This window comes from Seriola aureovittata, chromosome 15, assembly GCF_021018895.1.
Source record: "Seriola aureovittata isolate HTS-2021-v1 ecotype China chromosome 15, ASM2101889v1, whole genome shotgun sequence".
Taxonomy (NCBI): Eukaryota; Metazoa; Chordata; class Actinopteri; order Carangiformes; family Carangidae; genus Seriola; species Seriola aureovittata.
This window is the reverse complement of record NC_079378.1, coordinates 16,158,284-16,174,931: the sequence shown is the minus strand read 5'-3', so window position 1 is coordinate 16,174,931 and position 16,648 is coordinate 16,158,284. Positions and strand designations below refer to the sequence as shown.

Here is a 16,648-nt window from a genome sequence, read left to right as displayed (position 1 = left end):
AGACTCAGACCACAGGGTGCGGGGGCAATTAAACTGTTGTAACTTTTTTTTTTTTACACACTTTAAAACTGGTGAAAGTTGATTGTATGCAAAAGTTAGTGCATCGTTCGTGCAGTGTTCCTGATTTATGCCGGTCCTGAGGACCTGCTCCTGATTTTTGAACCAGGCATTCCTTATGTGAGTAATTGATGTAAGCCAATCAGAATAAGAGAGCCCTTGTTGGTTGGTTTCATTCCAAGTGGGAACCCATAAGCTTAAGGACAAGAGGTTTTTTGTTTTTTTTGAGGACACTGCTCAGCCCCCGAGAGGTAAGCTCCAGTGCATCCACACTACGGCGACACCACTGACAACCTTACGGCACACACACACACCACACAACGTGGGGTAGAGAATCTGTGTAGGGACCCCGCAACCAGGTGTTCCGACCCAGTGAAGGCCTCATAGCTGTTGTTTCTTCTGGTTAAGGGTATAAATCCTGATAGGGTTCTTGAGATGGAGGTACAGAGGCAGGTCTGTGGGTTCGCAGGAGTGCTCCCCCACCGGCGGAGGCCCAGGACGGTGAATAAAGTATCGCCAGGGCACGCCTTTGGGAGCATCTGCGTGTCCGCACAGGCCAGTGAGTAGAGTCACATAAGAGGGCCTCCCTCCGCCCCTCTCCCCTTCCCGCGTCCACACGCCTCAGTGCTCATACAGTGCCTCAAGTCAGGGATGAGGCCAGTGAGCGAGGGTGGCTGCGTAGGGGCCCACGGTAGCAACCGGACAAGGACAGAGAAACTAGATGTATTTTAAAAAAACTTTTTTTATTACATTCATCCTATTTGTTTTCATTGAAAAGGCTAGAGTTGGCTCGGGACCCCACATGGGTGTTTCCTGTGTACATGTGAGTGCATAAACAGGAGCCTGCCACCCACGAGTCTTTCTCTCGGAGACTTAGACCACAAGGTGCGGGGGCGGTTAGACTGCACTTTTTCAAACTTTAAACTGGTGAAATGTGATTGTTTGCAAAAGTGAGTATCCTCCTTCTTGGAGTGTTCCTGATTTATGCCGGTCCTTAGGACTTGGTCCTGATTTTTGAACGACACATTCCTTGCGTGAGTAATTGATGTTAGCCAATCAGAGTAAGAGAACCCCTGTTGGTCGGTTTCATTCCAAGAGGGAACCCATAAGCTTAAGGACAAGAGGTTTTTTTTAATAAAAAAAATCCTCCTCCATCATTCGAGTCTCTCATTCCTCGTCCTCCCCTTATTTCTTCTCATTAACGCCACTGTGAGCAGGCACAGCACGCGAGAACACTGTGACAGTGTTTTTGTACAGTGTGGGAAAAGACACAGGCAGGCAGGTATGGAAGACTGGTTCAAATATGACTGGTAAGATCCCCCCTGCAGAACCTGGGGACAACCTAAGGCAGGCACAGCCACGACTACCTGGCCTCGTTGGCATTGTGAGCAGGCACATTGCACAACCATATGCCGCATGTTCTTGCAAAAGAACGCAAGACTTGATTTTACAGCAGACTTCGATGAAATCCTACAGAGCTGAACGATGCAGGACAGTGTTGTGTGTGCATTGACCTTGAGTGGTGGTACATTTTTTTTAACTAGAATTTACATTAATATTTGTACAAATCATTCCCGTTAACATCTGTATGTTGTTGCTTTTCTTTGGTTTGGGAAGTAAGAAAAAAAATGTATGTATCTGTAAAATTTGTTTATATTTATTTAAACTCTTGTACATTTTGAAGAGGAAGCAGGAAAACAACAGCAAGTCATCTGCTGGATGTCCTGATAACAACTCTCTTTGATTCATTCACTGTTGCTCATTTGTAACAGTATTTGCATTCGTGGAAAACAGAATTTGCAACATGTATTTTATTACTAGTCTAAAAATGATACTGCTGCACTTATGGGAAACACTGTAACTTGGATGACATGATGTGTTGTATATAAATGCGTGCATGTGCAGTATGTTATAAACATACTGCACTCACCTGGTCGTTCCAGAGTGTTCATGGATGAAGTGAATGATATGAGCCCTTTCATGCTGTCCTCTAACACAGACAGGACCAGATACTAAGACCATCTTCAGTAACATGATCTTAATGAACAACACCACATCATGGCGATCAGTCATGCTTTGCTAATCACTCTGCTCTGCTCAAACCAAGCCTGTCTTTTTCCTTTAGTTTGACATATCTTAATCTTTAAATATAACTTTAGAAAACTTGATGTCACTGTAGCTTCCACAAGGCTGCACTCCGGCTTGTGTTTACTGGGTTACTGGTGGGAGCTGTAGTAACAAAAAGAGGCCACAAGATGCTGTTCTTCAGGTAGGTGGTGTCCTCTGTGGGCTCTGTCATCTACTCTCCCACATTCATCACTTCATGAGCATATTGCTAGTGTAACAACCACCACGGAGGAATTGCTTTCATTTTTTAATTTTTTGTACTTGTCTGATAAAGCCAAAGTGAAATCACACTCTACACCTGAGCATAGAAAACCTTTACAAATACGACTGATTTCTGATGTACTAAAAAAAAGAAAACTCACTCCTCCACATATCTCAGTGCAGTCAGACTACAGAGATCAGGTTGTAAGCATTCCTACAATTTCCCCTTAAATTCCTCTGTCAACATCAGTGAACTTTTACTGGACCAGCAAGCAAAAGAACATATGCACTGACAGACTTACTGTAAAAGATAACATTAGCCCACATAAACAAACAAACATACAATAAAGTATCTATCTATCTATCTATCTATCTATCTATCTATCTATCTATCTATCTATCTATCTATCTATCTATCTATCTATCTATCTATCTATCTATCTATCTATCTATCTATCTATCTATCTATCTATCTATCTATCTATCTATCTATCTATCTATCTATCTATCTATCTATCTATCTATCTATCTATCTATCTATCTATCTATCTATCTACATGGAAAGAAAGGAAACATGTTGAACTTCTTCATTGGTTTTCTGTGAAGTTCCTCATTTACTGAGTTTCATACCATCAGTTATTATAAACTATTATTCATTTGGACTTTGTGTACTTTTAAACAGAGCTGGGTAAATAACTGATCATAGTTAGTCAATCATGAATTACTTACTTATTACTGAAGATGTAATTCTCAGCAATTTTGTCACATTTCAGATCCATAAAGTAAAGTGTTACATGCAGCCTGATTTGGTATTCTGTCCCTACACAATACCATGTCATATACTGTATATACAGTGTTTTCATTTAATATAACCTTTATTTAATCAGTCTCATTGAGATTAAAATCTCTTTTCCAAGAGCAAGACAAGAAGCAGTCACAAGAGATAATCAGTAACAAAGACAACAGAACAACACAATACGATAAACAGCTATACATTAGTATATTAGAACCCTGTAGGGACTTGTTTGTCATCAGTGCTACAAACATCTACAGGAAATAAGAATCTGCATCAGTGAAAGAAGGGCAAATTTCCTTCCATTTTAGTATTTGAAACCTTTCTGTTTAAGGTGAGAGCTGAATCCTAGAGTAAAAACCAAATGCTTTTTTGCTGCAGAATAGCTAAAGTTTAAAATGGCCATGCATTACTATAGGATGTATGCAAAGCAGCAAAAGAAAACTCACATTCAAAATTTGACAAAAAGAAAACCTTGATGATTGTTACAGATTTCTCTACTGAAGTATCGTACAAATGAGTAAAGAAGTAAATCCCATGTTAGATCTATGGAAAATCATCCACAGTTCTTAACCTGACTAGAACGTCTTCATACAGTGGTTTTTGCACACTGTATTGTTATTGTTTGTAGATTTTATTTCAAATGGATAAAATTGATTTGTAAATGATTATAAATCAAAAATGGAAATCTCTCATGTACAACAGTATTCAGACCCTTACCTCACCACTTTGTAGAAACCCCTTTGGCAACAAAGTGGCTTCCCTCTAGATGCTCTACCATAAAGGCCTGATTGATGGATTTCTGCTGTGGCGCTCGTCCATTTCTGCAGAGGATTTCTGAAGCCGCCGGGTTCTTGGTCACATCCATGACCGAATACTTTCTTAGGCCAATATATGTGTAAACAAAAGTTAATGCTTCAAAACAAAAGAAAAACGAATCCATGACTGGTTGACATCATCTTTTTTTTTTTTTATTAAATTCTTCTCATCTGAACAGCGTCTTTGGTTTTCTAAATACTTTAATGCAGCAAATATGACAAAAGATGTCAAACTTTCTTTTTTCTGGAATAAGCAAATATTCCCACTATATTTATTGCTAAGTGCATGACCTTTTTTCTAGCTTAAAGTCCACTTAGGTGCACATGTCAAATTATACAAAAACCTCAGGTTTCTCATATCAACAGCAACATCAACAAATAAACAGGGGTAGGACAGGGACCATTCTTACAGTAACTGTTAATCCACCGGACAACTGTACAATAACACAAAATCAACAGTGGGTGTTTAGAAAATACAACTCAGAGGACGTCAATTTAGAATTAGACATTAAAGAATGTGGACTACCGGGAATGTAACGGGGAATACCATAACATTTAAAAGTTCCTGTGGCACTCCTACAGTATACAAATATTAAATGGGCTGAAGTAGACAACTAGAGAACCAGATAGACCTTTGAAACATATTTCCTTATTAAAACAAGAGGTGGCTTGAGATCAGAGAGTCATAGTTAGAGTTGAAAGATCAACGCAACAGGGAGATCAGAAGACGAAAAAAAAAAAAAAATCACAAAAATGCACAATTTCATCTTAACAAAAAACAGTTTAACAAACAATAATTACAAAAACGTTTAACAAACAAACATATTCTTTGTCTGTATTGATTATTTCTTTGCTTTGATGTTATGTTATGTTCTATCATATGAGCCATTCCTATGATTTGGCTCCGGATGAGAGCATGTTTTTAGGTTCACTGCCTACACACAGTCCCATGTTTGTCCTGTGAGACGGACGTGTATGTACACATTGTGTGGGGTATTTGTGTGTGTTGCGTACTTAAGTCAGGTATAAACAGAGCGACACACAGAGGTTACCGAGTTCTGCGACGGATGCATATGTTTGGCCTGCGTGTGGCCACAAAGCCGTGTTTGCAGAAGCACTTGTATGAGCCGGCAGTGTTCACACAGCGAGCGTTCTTGCACGGACTGACACGAGCTGCGGGTTCTGCACACTCATCAATGTCTGAAAGAAAGCATCAAAAGCACTCATCAATAAATTTAAGCTGTGGATACACAGACATATCAGTCTGTGCATGTACCACTACTGGCTACTGTATATTCCTTGAAATATAAAAAGTAATAAATGAAAAAAACAAAGTAAAACCGACAAACCTATACAGCGGGTGCGGGAGTGGTCCAGCCTAAAGCCTGTGTTACATTCACACATGGTGCCCAGGTAGGAGCGGACACAGCGGCCATTTGCACAGCTACATTCATCTGAATCCTCCTCTGAGCTGTCGCCTGTTATGGACAAACAGGAAGAGGAAAAGAGAAAATGTGGGACACTGAGAGATAAGTAAATAAGCGTTGGTTGGAGGCAAATGTCTGACTGTATACTGACAACAAGATGCTGTATGGTTCTACCTGGGTTGTAGTTGGCGAAAGCAGCTAGGAAATCCTGCTCCCCGTCAGACTCAGTCTCCAGATGCATCTCACACAGACGGCTGAACATCTCTGAACACAAGGAGTAAACAGGTTTATATTTCAAGAGAAAGGAAAAGTGGTTGTCAGCAGTCGCAGTTGAGAGGGCCAGTCGAGACTCGGGTTTGCACACCTGAGTTTCTGGGTGGACAGGTGTTACACTCGGGCCCCCAGCCACGACCGTAGTGACAGCAGCACTCCGAGTAGGTCACCACCATGCCGTTTCTCGGCTCGCTGCAGATCAAGCCCTCGTCAACTTGCAGGAAACACACGTCCTTGTGGGCTGCAGTACGATCTGGGTAAAAAAAGGAGGATATAAAAACAGACATGAAGTGTAAAGTTAAATGTAGTTAAAGGTCAAATATAAGGATATAGACTATCAGATTGACATAAAGTTCTTTCATTTGCATTACAGTACTTAGTTTAAGTACAGGAAACCACATCCAGGCAGTCCTGAGTTTTAAGATTAATATCATATTTTCTAAGTAAAAGAGTGTTATGCAAGCAAGTGGGGAAAGTCCACACACAAAAATTATAGTGTATATAAATTTGTAACTTTTAAGATAAATGTCGTCTAAAGTCTATACAGCATGTGAAACTGGAAATTCTGATGTTTATAATGATAAAATCTAAAGAAGTATGCAGTATTTGCCCTGGAAGAAAATCATCACATCACACTGTCTGTGAGTTGATAGATGTAGAAAGTGTAGAAATGAGTCCACCCCATAATAAAGTAGATACCTGTATAGCCTACAGTAGCCATACAGTATATTCCCTCTGTAAGTAATAAATACAGAAAAATAACTAAATCCAGTGTGTTGTTTGTACAGTATAGAGACCTGGTCATGGCACATGGAAGCTAATATGCTTTCAATGAATAAATAAATAAAATTAAATTATTGATTTGCGCTTACAAACATTAGAATCTACAGACAAGTGATCATGTTGCCAAATTCATACAAAAACATGTGATGTATACAAATGAGAACCCGTTTTACAATACTATCATACTTTAAGTCATGTCACATCCGTAAGATTTCATTGTACAGTAAATGTATGTAGAGTATGTGCACGTATTAATATGTGCAGTGTATCTGGCAACCTGATAACATTTATCAGAAGTGACAGGTTGATCATCTGAAATTCCTGTAGCCTCCCTGTTTCCAGTGAAAGATGAACTGCTGTAAGACGATGATGAGATCAGATGTAGATGTAAATGGAAGCTCAAAAGTCTATGACCTATGGTTAAAGAGTTTTGCAGAGTAATTCTAGGCAGAAAAGTCTGTTTTCCTGTTACCAATCTTCCATTCACTGTGCTTACTAATAAAACATGGCTGCAGGTGCAGTGCTGTTTGATTGACATAAAAGTGGCGTGTGTTGCATCACAATGAAGATGTACAGTTCAGTTATTCTTGGATCAGTAGACTTCCTTGTGTTCTACAATTGTGAAAGTCAAGTATAAAAGTGATCAGTGTCATTTTTTGTTTTTGCTAGTTAGGCCCTTCTCCACTAAATGAACTGTTTTCAAATGCTGTGTCTGTCTTTTCTCTACCAGAAGAATTCCCTTTAATAATCTACATAATATAAACAAAAGACACAAAAACAGAAAAAGAAAAAAAAGTATTCACTTTTTCTCACACTGGACAGACTCTGATATTGTTTATGTGTGATGGATGCGTACATTCAATGTGTATTTTTTTAATAACTACACAAAGTGGTATCTCTCCTTGAATGGGAAACTGTCTCTATAAAGTGGGTAAGAGGGGAAATGGTAGAACACAGAGCCAGTACAGGCCAGATGGGACACAAACTGGGAGGAATTACAAAAGAGCAACATGAGTGGCAGATGTGGAGGTAAGCCAGAACTCATTTTGATTGGTCAGGCTCAGGTGAGCTGACGCTTTTTTTACCCACCGTCATAGACGCACTGTTTCAGCGCTGCACTGAAGGTGAGGGGAGGGTCGCAAAAACAGTGAAAGGAGCCGGGCGTGTTCTCACACCTCCCATTCTTACAGTACGAGGGGTCCTGGCACTCATTCACATCTGCAAAGGGCACCACAGACACTGGTTACAGTATGAACATCTGCTTGGGGCCAGCTCTTATTGACAGGTGATGGACACAGTAACAAAAACGCTTGTACAAATTCATTCATGTTCAATACAATAGTCCTGAAATAAATGCTCCCTTTGTGAAGTTCAGTTTTGGCTGAGACTGTAAGTTACCAACTCTGTGGTGATTGCTGAGGCTGTGTCCAGTGGCGTTTTTGTTCTATACTGTATTATATTATATTATGATCCAGCCTTAGAAAAGGCTAGAGAAGAAAGTTAAATAAACACCACTCTAGATAGATACATACTTAATTTATCCCCTAGGCGAAATTCATGAATTCACTCTGACACAATCCAACAAAAACTGAAACTTTCAAGCTTCAGATGCAGCATTTATTGCACTGACATTGTACTGTCTTGGATAATTTTGTACAGTGGTTACTGTTATTGTGTCCATCACCTTTATATCCTGTTTGCCTTCTGTTTAGGCTTCTACCATAAATGTTGCATGCAACATATTTCCTTCACCTGTAAAACTAATGAGACACTGAACTTTAGTCATGCATCGTACTGCAGCTGGTCTCTAGTTAACATGCAACCACGCTGCGCTACATGCAAAAAGGCTGCAGGGCAATACAGGAAGCTTGGTTGCAGCAACAAATCAACAGAGGAATCTTTATCTGTCAAGATGTTTGCAGGCAATTTGCAGAGAAAATGAATTATAACGCCATGTAGGCTGCTGTGGGCTGTGACATAAAACAGCTGGTGGATTCTTGGATAAGGATTAGATCTGTGTTGTGGAGTGAAATTCAACCGACTGACAAGGGACACTGGCTCAGCTTTGCTATTAGATGTTTCTGTTCTTTACTTCATAGCCTTGCTCTTGGTTTATGCTTTTTCTTGGAGAATGAATAAAACTAAATTTGGTGTCACTACACCAAAACAACCTGTGAAGCATGTGTGAACAATGATCCTACTTATAGTAGGTATTTGGGCATGTTCATAATAAAGAGCTACTGGGTTTTCCTACTCTTCTTTATGTCCAACAGTTCTAAACCCAGGCAGAGGCCTCGGCCAGCACAGGACAAAGCCGTATTCACATTCATTCAGTCACTTAGGCTTGTGATCCAGTTTGAGCTTCATGTTCAGTGAACAGTTATCACCAAACCCCTTCTCACATTTACAGGTTAACGGCCAAAGCATGTGGCAAAGTAAGCTGGTCTTAAGCTCGTGGGTGTCCATCCACCCTTCAATTTTCTAGTAATTTTGTCTAGTCAACCATGACACCCTGTCATGGTTGCTGTGGTAACAGGGAGATCAGAGGCGTCCATACTTCGTATTTTCAAGAACCCAGGAATTATCCCGAACTAACAGGTTATATGAGAGATATTATCCGACAGATTTTCCCCATTTGCATCTCTTCCACTTCAGATTTCTAAGGCCTCAGACCACTTTAAATGGCTCCAGCCAAGATGCAGCAGTTTGATATAGAGGTCCTTCTGAGTCGCAGCCAAAGAAATCCCGTTTTGACAGCTTGTATCCAAACTCGAGTCTCTATCCAAACTCACATAAAGCCAATAGCTGTGACTCAATTCAGGGACCACATCCTTTGGATGACACGGTCTTCAGAGGTGTGGCCTCCATAGACCGCAAAGGCTGAACTGAAATGAGACAGTCTGGTCTATGGAGGATTCCTCATTTAATCCTCGGTCGCTGTTTTATTTGCAGAGTCCGCCATATCCTTTCATCCAGATTCATCACTGGCGCACAATGAATCTTGGGATAGGTTGAGCCGCAGTGATCGTCCAGTTAGATCTGTCATTGCCAGGGAAACGAAGGATGCATTTCTTAGCTACATTTGACAGAGCCTTGGAAATGGGGCCGCCTCGTCGCGTCGCTGTGACGCAACTGGTTTTCAAATGCGGCTTTTGAAGCAAGGTAACCAGAGGTCCCTGTAAAGATCTTTAACTTCTCCACTTTGAGCTGTTGCTCCCCTGTCACCTGGAAGAAGTCCTCCCTTTTGTGGGACAGACCCAGTCTTAATGTTGCTGTACTCATCTTTGTCCCAATCGTTCCAGACGCAGCTGCAAACTACCTTATATTGGACGTCACAGACTATAAGGACAAAATCTCGACTCAGCTGTGTCCATAACTATGACAAACAAAAAAGTTGACATGGACACAGACTTGTCAAAGAACAAGTTGAAGAGGGAACTAGGGAGCAAAAGTGCACCACACACACACGCACTTTTCATACAAAATAGGTCTGGCAACATGGTCATAGTGTAGCCACCTGAAAGTCATTCTTCATCACCACTCTGCTGTTGCAGCCTTGCTTTTTTTAATCAGGGTGCAATTTAAGTGCATGTCCCCAACATCTGGCCATGACGAGTTCTCCACCCTGACTCAATGACTGGGTCAACCAGGTCTGTCTGGTATCTGATGCTCTTCAGAGTGATGTGGTAACCAGCTGACAGCCCACTTCTCTTTTCAGTTTTTATGAAGCAACTATAACAACTACCACTCCTTTGTTCCAACATGGCGTTTGGCCAACAACATCTCAACACATGGATTCAGAAGGCTACACCATTCCTCCATATCACATCTGTCAAGGTATCATCCATCATCCACCAGGAGGAACCCAGCTGTGCTGCAGGCATACCTATGCTACAATTCACGAGGGGGTAGACCAATCCTATCAAGGAGTTTAGCCACAGAACTAGAGCCAGTGCTTTGTGTAGAAGTTACATCTAGTAGCACGTAGCTTCAGCACTTTGGTCCCTGAAGCTTTAGAAATCACTGTCACAAAACCCTTTATATGTCATTTAGAACAAAGTAACCACTTTCAATCAGGGGCCATTTGTGGATGTAAATATAGATTTCTCCTTGATAACTAATGCACCAGCAATTCAGGCAGAAATGACAGTAAATTACAATTATTATTTATATTAATAAGACTCCTGAGCCACTCAGTGTGTATTTATATCACTATATTTTAACATCACTTTTTCATTCAAGCATTCCTATATTTTTAATGAAGCTAAAATAAAGGACTGAACTGCGTAAACAAACAATAATGTGATAGTCTACAATCTGTATATTTTATCTGTATCTGTATAATTTGTATGTTTATTTGTCCATTACTAAGTAACTTAAAGTTCTATTCTCAACTGGTTTACAGAAATATATTTATTAATATATTTATGTGAGGCTATGTGCGGTTTGTATGGTATAGCTCAGGATGACCATAATACTTCCTGTAACATTATCATCCTGCCGTCACCGTTTGCAAATGTCTGTCTGTAATGTACCTCCTTAACAATGTCAACTACAGACTGAAAGTGATAAAACAAGATTGCAAAAAACCCTCTTCAGCCACTTGAAATTTAGAAACTGATTCAGCATGCTCATATTGATCTGTCTGATCAATTTATCTACAAAAAGGTTAGTAGATTCCTTCACCTTCTTTGGCACTGAAATCAGTTTTGTCTCATATATATTTACTGCCTCCCACAAGCACAGACAGCTAACACTATGATTTCTTTGTTTCGCTCTTTTCTGCTGTTGCCCACCACTGCCTTGTTGCTCTTCGTAACCCTCCCGCTGCAGAGGGTCTGCACTCACCAGCCTGTTCCTCAGGAGTAACGCAACTGTTACGGTCAGTGGCCAGAGTCCAGGGCGGAGAGCAGATGCAGTAATACGACCCTGGAGTGTCCACACAATGCCCATTCTTACAGTTGGCTGGGTCCTCACACTCATTCACATCTGTATAACAACAAGGTCAAGGTCAGTTTCTGAGATAATTCCTCCAGTACCTAGATAAATGGGAGAGGATGATAGTTTAATCACCTGCTACCGTTGCCATCACACACTTCTTCTTGTTGGAGTCTGGAGTCCAAGGCCGCTTACAGTTGCAGTAGAAGGAGCCCTCGGTGTTGATGCACTGACCATTAGTACACAGAGACTCATCGTGGCATTCGTTCACATCTGAGAAAGACCGTACAACCATAAAGAGTAACATGAATCTGTTGTGAAGCGTCTACAAAACTGCTCTGCCTTAAAATGCAAACAAAGCTTTTACAGCATTTCTTGTAAGAAACCTCTGAATTAGCATTTAATGGTGTGTATTGAACCACTTACCAATGCATTCGAGAAGGTTGCTGTCGTAGTAGAAGCCCCGTTGACAGTAGCACTCGTAGCCCGGCTGCGTGTTCTCACAGCGACCCTTCTTGCAGATTTCATCAGCAAACAAAGAACACTCATCGATGTCTGCAGGTGAGGAAGGAATAATCTGTTCTCAGTAACAGACGAACAGCTGATGAGACCGCAGGGGTTATTTATGGGGTTTACCAGTCTCATGAGTGACTACAACTGTAAACAACAGGAACTGACAGCACACAGTACTTGGACAAGGATAAGTACAAAGGTACAGTTTTTAATTCCGGTGCTACTGCTATCATGAATGAGAATGGAAGTTTTGGTGACGATACAAGAATATTTTAGCACTGTGTAGCCCTGGTGTGTGTTAATATAAAAGTTAATATGTACCATGGAGGAGAGGCAGGCTGTACTGGACTCCTTCTTCATGGTAGAGACCATAGCCGTTTGGACACAGGGAGTGGAACTCGGCTAGGTGATGAAGGAAAGGTTTAATAAATGGTACACAAGATATAGATACAGTATATGACTACAATAATGAGGTGACACTTAAGCCAAATGTATTTAGCACTGATGAATGCAACAGAAATTCCCTATAATGTTGTCGGCACAAGTTTTTGCAATCTTAAAATGAGCAACAATCATTCCAGCCCTTTACCACATGATATATTCAACACACTGAGCTACAGGACCATCACTAAACTACTGTATGACTTTAATGTGAGTTTACTTGCATATGTGCACAGTACAATGCACATGTACCTGATTGGGACACAGGACAGGGATAGATCTCACAATGGTCTCCCCATCCCACGCCAATGGAGCAGCAGCACTCCCGCTTGGTGACATTGGTGGCCAGAACGCTGTCGCAGAACACAGTGTCGTCGAGGTTCAGGTAGCACTCCTTCTTCTCATCTGTCAGCACTCGAACTGCTGCAGAAGCAAACGTGTTGAATGTGAGGGGAACAGAGGATTTGATGTATTACTCCAATTACCTTAAATGGGCTTTTAATTTACTGCTTTCAAATTTTGGTTAATTTCATTGGTTCACTCATAGAATATAGGATCTAGTAATTTATGACTAATGCAGATGTGTTGGTTTTAAAGGACTTCAGATTTGGTTCGGGTTTGAACTGAAATGTTGTGGGTTTGGGACAGGCAGGATGAATTTGGGTGTAGAGTTAAGCAGAAGGGAATCAGAGCAGTCTTACCCTCACAGCTGTGTTTGTCCTCTGAGAGGACATAACCATGATTGCAGGCACACACGTATGAGCCCGGTCTGTTCTCACAGGAACCGTAGGGCTGGCAGAGACTTCTGTCTGCAGCACATTCGTCTATGTCTGAAAGGGAAATCGTACAGGCTTTGTTTCAATCCAAACACCATCTGAGTTGCAAACAAATAGATTTTTTTTTTTTTTTTTTTTTAAACACATTTTTTTTCAGAGTAAAGTAAGAAAACATTTGGTTATCGATATCGATATATATTCAGACATTTTAAATATCAGCCGATGTGGTGTCCATCGCAGGTGTCTAGATTACACCTGTCAGTATTGAGTGAGTATTTATCCTGATTTTATTGTAAAGAAGACAAAAGACAATGTGTGCCTAATTTTCTAAGTCTTTAACAGTAACATCTCTCAAAAGAGATAAAGATGTTGAAAGCTTAAAGTTAAGGATAAAAATAAATATACTGTAAACACAACAAATATATGCATTAGTTCCTAGTTACTGGCAAAATACACAGCGCCCTGTTTTCTGATAATCGGTCTGACTTTTTAAGATTTGAAGAGACTGACCTTGGCATCTCCTGCCTCCAACCAGCGTGTAGCCTTTCTGGCACTCACAGTGGTATGAGCCCATGCTGTTGATACAGTGGCCTCTCTGACAGTTTGATGGCCTCTCACATTCGTTGATATCTGAAGGGAAGGGAATAAAAAACAAAATAGGAATGTGAAACATGTGTTGAGTAGACTTGGATTTGTTTTTTTAAATTAACTAATGAACAAAACTAAAGTGAATGCAGTTGCACTTTATTTTGACATGCCGACTATCAAGTGACACTAATATGCAATAATAAGGTGCTAGACAATTGCATATTGGGTTGTTGAATAATTCATGCCTTCACAGTGGCTGCCTTCCTGTGTGCGCTGGTATCCCGGGTAGCACTGACACTGGAAGGAGCCTTCTGTATTGATGCAGAGCCCATAAGCACACAGCCTGACATCCTCACACTCATCAATGTCTGTTTGGGAGAAAGAAGAAAAACACAACCTGTGTGAATCTGAAAAACACCACTTCTTTAATGACTAAGGATTCCTCATTACATACTCAGTCATCACATCACTCAAGTGCGTTATAAGCAGCTTAGTCTAGGTACTGTCATGTAAAGGCTGTGTGAGCATTACTTACCACTGCACCCTTTGCTGTCTGCAGATGGAAGGAAGCCCTCGTTGCACAGGCAGCGGTAAGTACCAGGGAGGTTCTCACAGCGCCCGTTAGGACAGATGCCAGGCTTCTGACACTCATTAATGTCTGGTGAAACATGGAGGAGGGATTAATCATCACTATTATTACCATCATTATCATTATAGTACAGATTCACTATATTGAAATCATTACATAATTTCCATGATGTGGACTGAAAGTGGCCTGTGGCCTGAAAAAGTGCTTTAAAACATGATTTATAACTCAAAGTGAGAATGTCCGTAAACCCTGAGGAAGTGAAGGACAAATTATTCAGTTGTGTGCAAATATAATATGTAAGATTTATTTTGATTTAACATTAAACAAGTTAGCTCGCTCAAGTTGATGCAAGTTGATTGTCCTGATGCAAAAGCATATTTTTAAGACGTTATGACTAATACTGATAAAATGACTGAATTATCATGTACTATACTATTGAGCATATTTGCTGTTTTTTGGGCCTCTGCTGCTGAGTGGATCTGGAGGAATCACTGCTCACTGTGATCAATGTGTATTTTTAAAGTTATCTTCCTGGCATTTATGCCTTATCATAGCTGCAGTGAAAGAGAGACAGTAAAACCAGGGAGAAAGAGAGAGAGGGGATGACATGCAGCAAAGGGCCTCGGGCTGGACTCGAACCTGGGCTGCTATAGTAAGGACTGAGCCTTCATGGTTTGCACTCTACCAGGTGAGCACATTAACAGCGAGACAACACAAATGTGAGTGACATAACTATAAATTCCTTTTGCTGAAGGAGCAGGTTAACCTTTTTCTTGAATTTGAAATTTTAACACGATAATAATTTGGCCATGCGCCACAGAAGCACACTGACAGAAAACAATAAGTTAACAAGTGGTGAATTCTTCTGCCCGGCAGGGTTGTACTCACCATAGCAGGTGCCGGCACGGGCCTCATGACCAGGCAAGCAAGGAACACACTCATAGGAGCCAGGTGTGTTCTCACACTGCTCATTGGGACAGGTGTCGGGACTCAAACACTCATTTATGTCTGAAATGAAGGAGAATATATTTTACATACCTGTGTTTGGATCTCCACAAGTATCGACATTCACACATGCAGAGCACAGATGCAAGCGCATCATAGTGGCAAACACATAATAAGCATTTTGTCAGTGGTAATAATGTCATAATAATCAGTGTCTTTGCACCTTCACATGCTGGATGACGGTGTGACTTGCTCCTAAACCCGATGTGACATTCACATTTATAGGATCCGGGCAGGTTCACACACTGGCCTCCGACACCACAGATGTCTTGCTTAGAGCACTCATTCACATCTGCAAAACAGTAAGGATTAGGCCAAAACAGGATCTGAGAACTTATAGAAAAAAACATTTTAGCCTGGGATTCACCCAACCTGACTTACCCACGCACTTAAGTCTCCCATGCTGCACCATGTGTTTATAGCCCTGACGACAGTGGCATTTGTAGCTTCCTTCTAAATTGACGCAAAGGCCTCTGCCGTGGCCGCATGGCTCTGACTCACACTCATTATCATCTGGACAAGAGGAGGGAGGAGTGAGAAAGGTACAATAAGTACATATAATGGAAGCAGTGTTGAACAGTACAGACAAACAAGGGTCATAGAGCTCAGAGGACACAGTGCTCTGATTCCGGGAAGTGTTTGTCATCACTTAACATCATTCCTTTAACGACAGCCTGTGCGTCATGTGTTAGATCAACAACCTCTTACCTACTACCAGATGCAGTGAGGTTCACGGCTTTAGCAGAAATGTTGTTTATAGCTTGTCCACTTTCACATCTTATTTTAATAAACCCATCAATAAAACATGTCTCAAATTTGCGAATCTTTAAATCAAAATCAAATTCACTTTCGATGGACTTTTGAAAGGGGCATCCCAGCTTGTTAATATTGCATAAAATTGAGGGACTTCAAAGAGACAAATTACAAGACATGATATCCTGATATGGGTCAAGCTTTTAAAACTCTGGATCCCACATTTCCCATGATGCAACTTGATAGAATCTTTCATTAGAGCCTCTCTGACTGGGAAATGTCCACATCTTTCAAACTCCAAGCCTTCAGTTTGTCTCTAAGCCAAAATATTTTCTCAAACTTTGAACAGCTCCCTTCAGAGCCAGAAAAGACAACTGTTTTTTCAGGCTGAGTAGCGCTGACGAATAAACCGACCTCCATGTGTAAAATCCTTTATTATATTTATAGCGCAGACCAATAAAAGCTGTAATTATCTTTTTAGTTATAATTTAACATGTGAACTTGCTTTAACAGTCAAAACACAAACATGACACAGATGAGGTTGGGTTCAGATAAAACACAGCTTA

General features: G+C 40.7%; 1 protein-coding gene across 4 annotated transcripts in view; it reads right to left on the bottom strand.

The window, feature by feature from the left end:
* Window positions 1–4,122: 4,122 nt before the first annotated feature.
* ltbp3 (latent transforming growth factor beta binding protein 3) overlaps window positions 4,123–16,648 on the bottom strand; it is a 36,813-nt gene continuing 24,287 nt past the window's right edge. For 3 of the 4 annotated variants that reach the window (XM_056397611.1, XM_056397613.1, XM_056397614.1), the window contains 17 exons: window positions 15,711–15,842; window positions 15,493–15,621; window positions 15,213–15,332; window positions 14,271–14,393; window positions 13,981–14,103; window positions 13,658–13,777; window positions 13,073–13,201; window positions 12,624–12,794; window positions 12,252–12,332; window positions 11,844–11,972; window positions 11,553–11,690; window positions 11,328–11,468; window positions 7,569–7,697; window positions 5,788–5,949; window positions 5,598–5,687; window positions 5,346–5,474; window positions 4,123–5,196 (listed from right to left, as the gene is read on the bottom strand). In XM_056397611.1, coding sequence (XP_056253586.1) covers window positions 5,045–5,196; window positions 5,346–5,474; window positions 5,598–5,687; window positions 5,788–5,949; window positions 7,569–7,697; window positions 11,328–11,468; window positions 11,553–11,690; window positions 11,844–11,972; window positions 12,252–12,332; window positions 12,624–12,794; window positions 13,073–13,201; window positions 13,658–13,777; window positions 13,981–14,103; window positions 14,271–14,393; window positions 15,213–15,332; window positions 15,493–15,621; window positions 15,711–15,842 — 2,198 coding nt within the window. In that variant the 3' untranslated portion in view covers window positions 4,123–5,044. The remainder of the gene's footprint in view (window positions 5,197–5,345; window positions 5,475–5,597; window positions 5,688–5,787; window positions 5,950–7,568; window positions 7,698–11,327; window positions 11,469–11,552; window positions 11,691–11,843; window positions 11,973–12,251; window positions 12,333–12,623; window positions 12,795–13,072; window positions 13,202–13,657; window positions 13,778–13,980; window positions 14,104–14,270; window positions 14,394–15,212; window positions 15,333–15,492; window positions 15,622–15,710; window positions 15,843–16,648) is intronic. The other variant, XM_056397615.1, reaches the window with a different exon arrangement.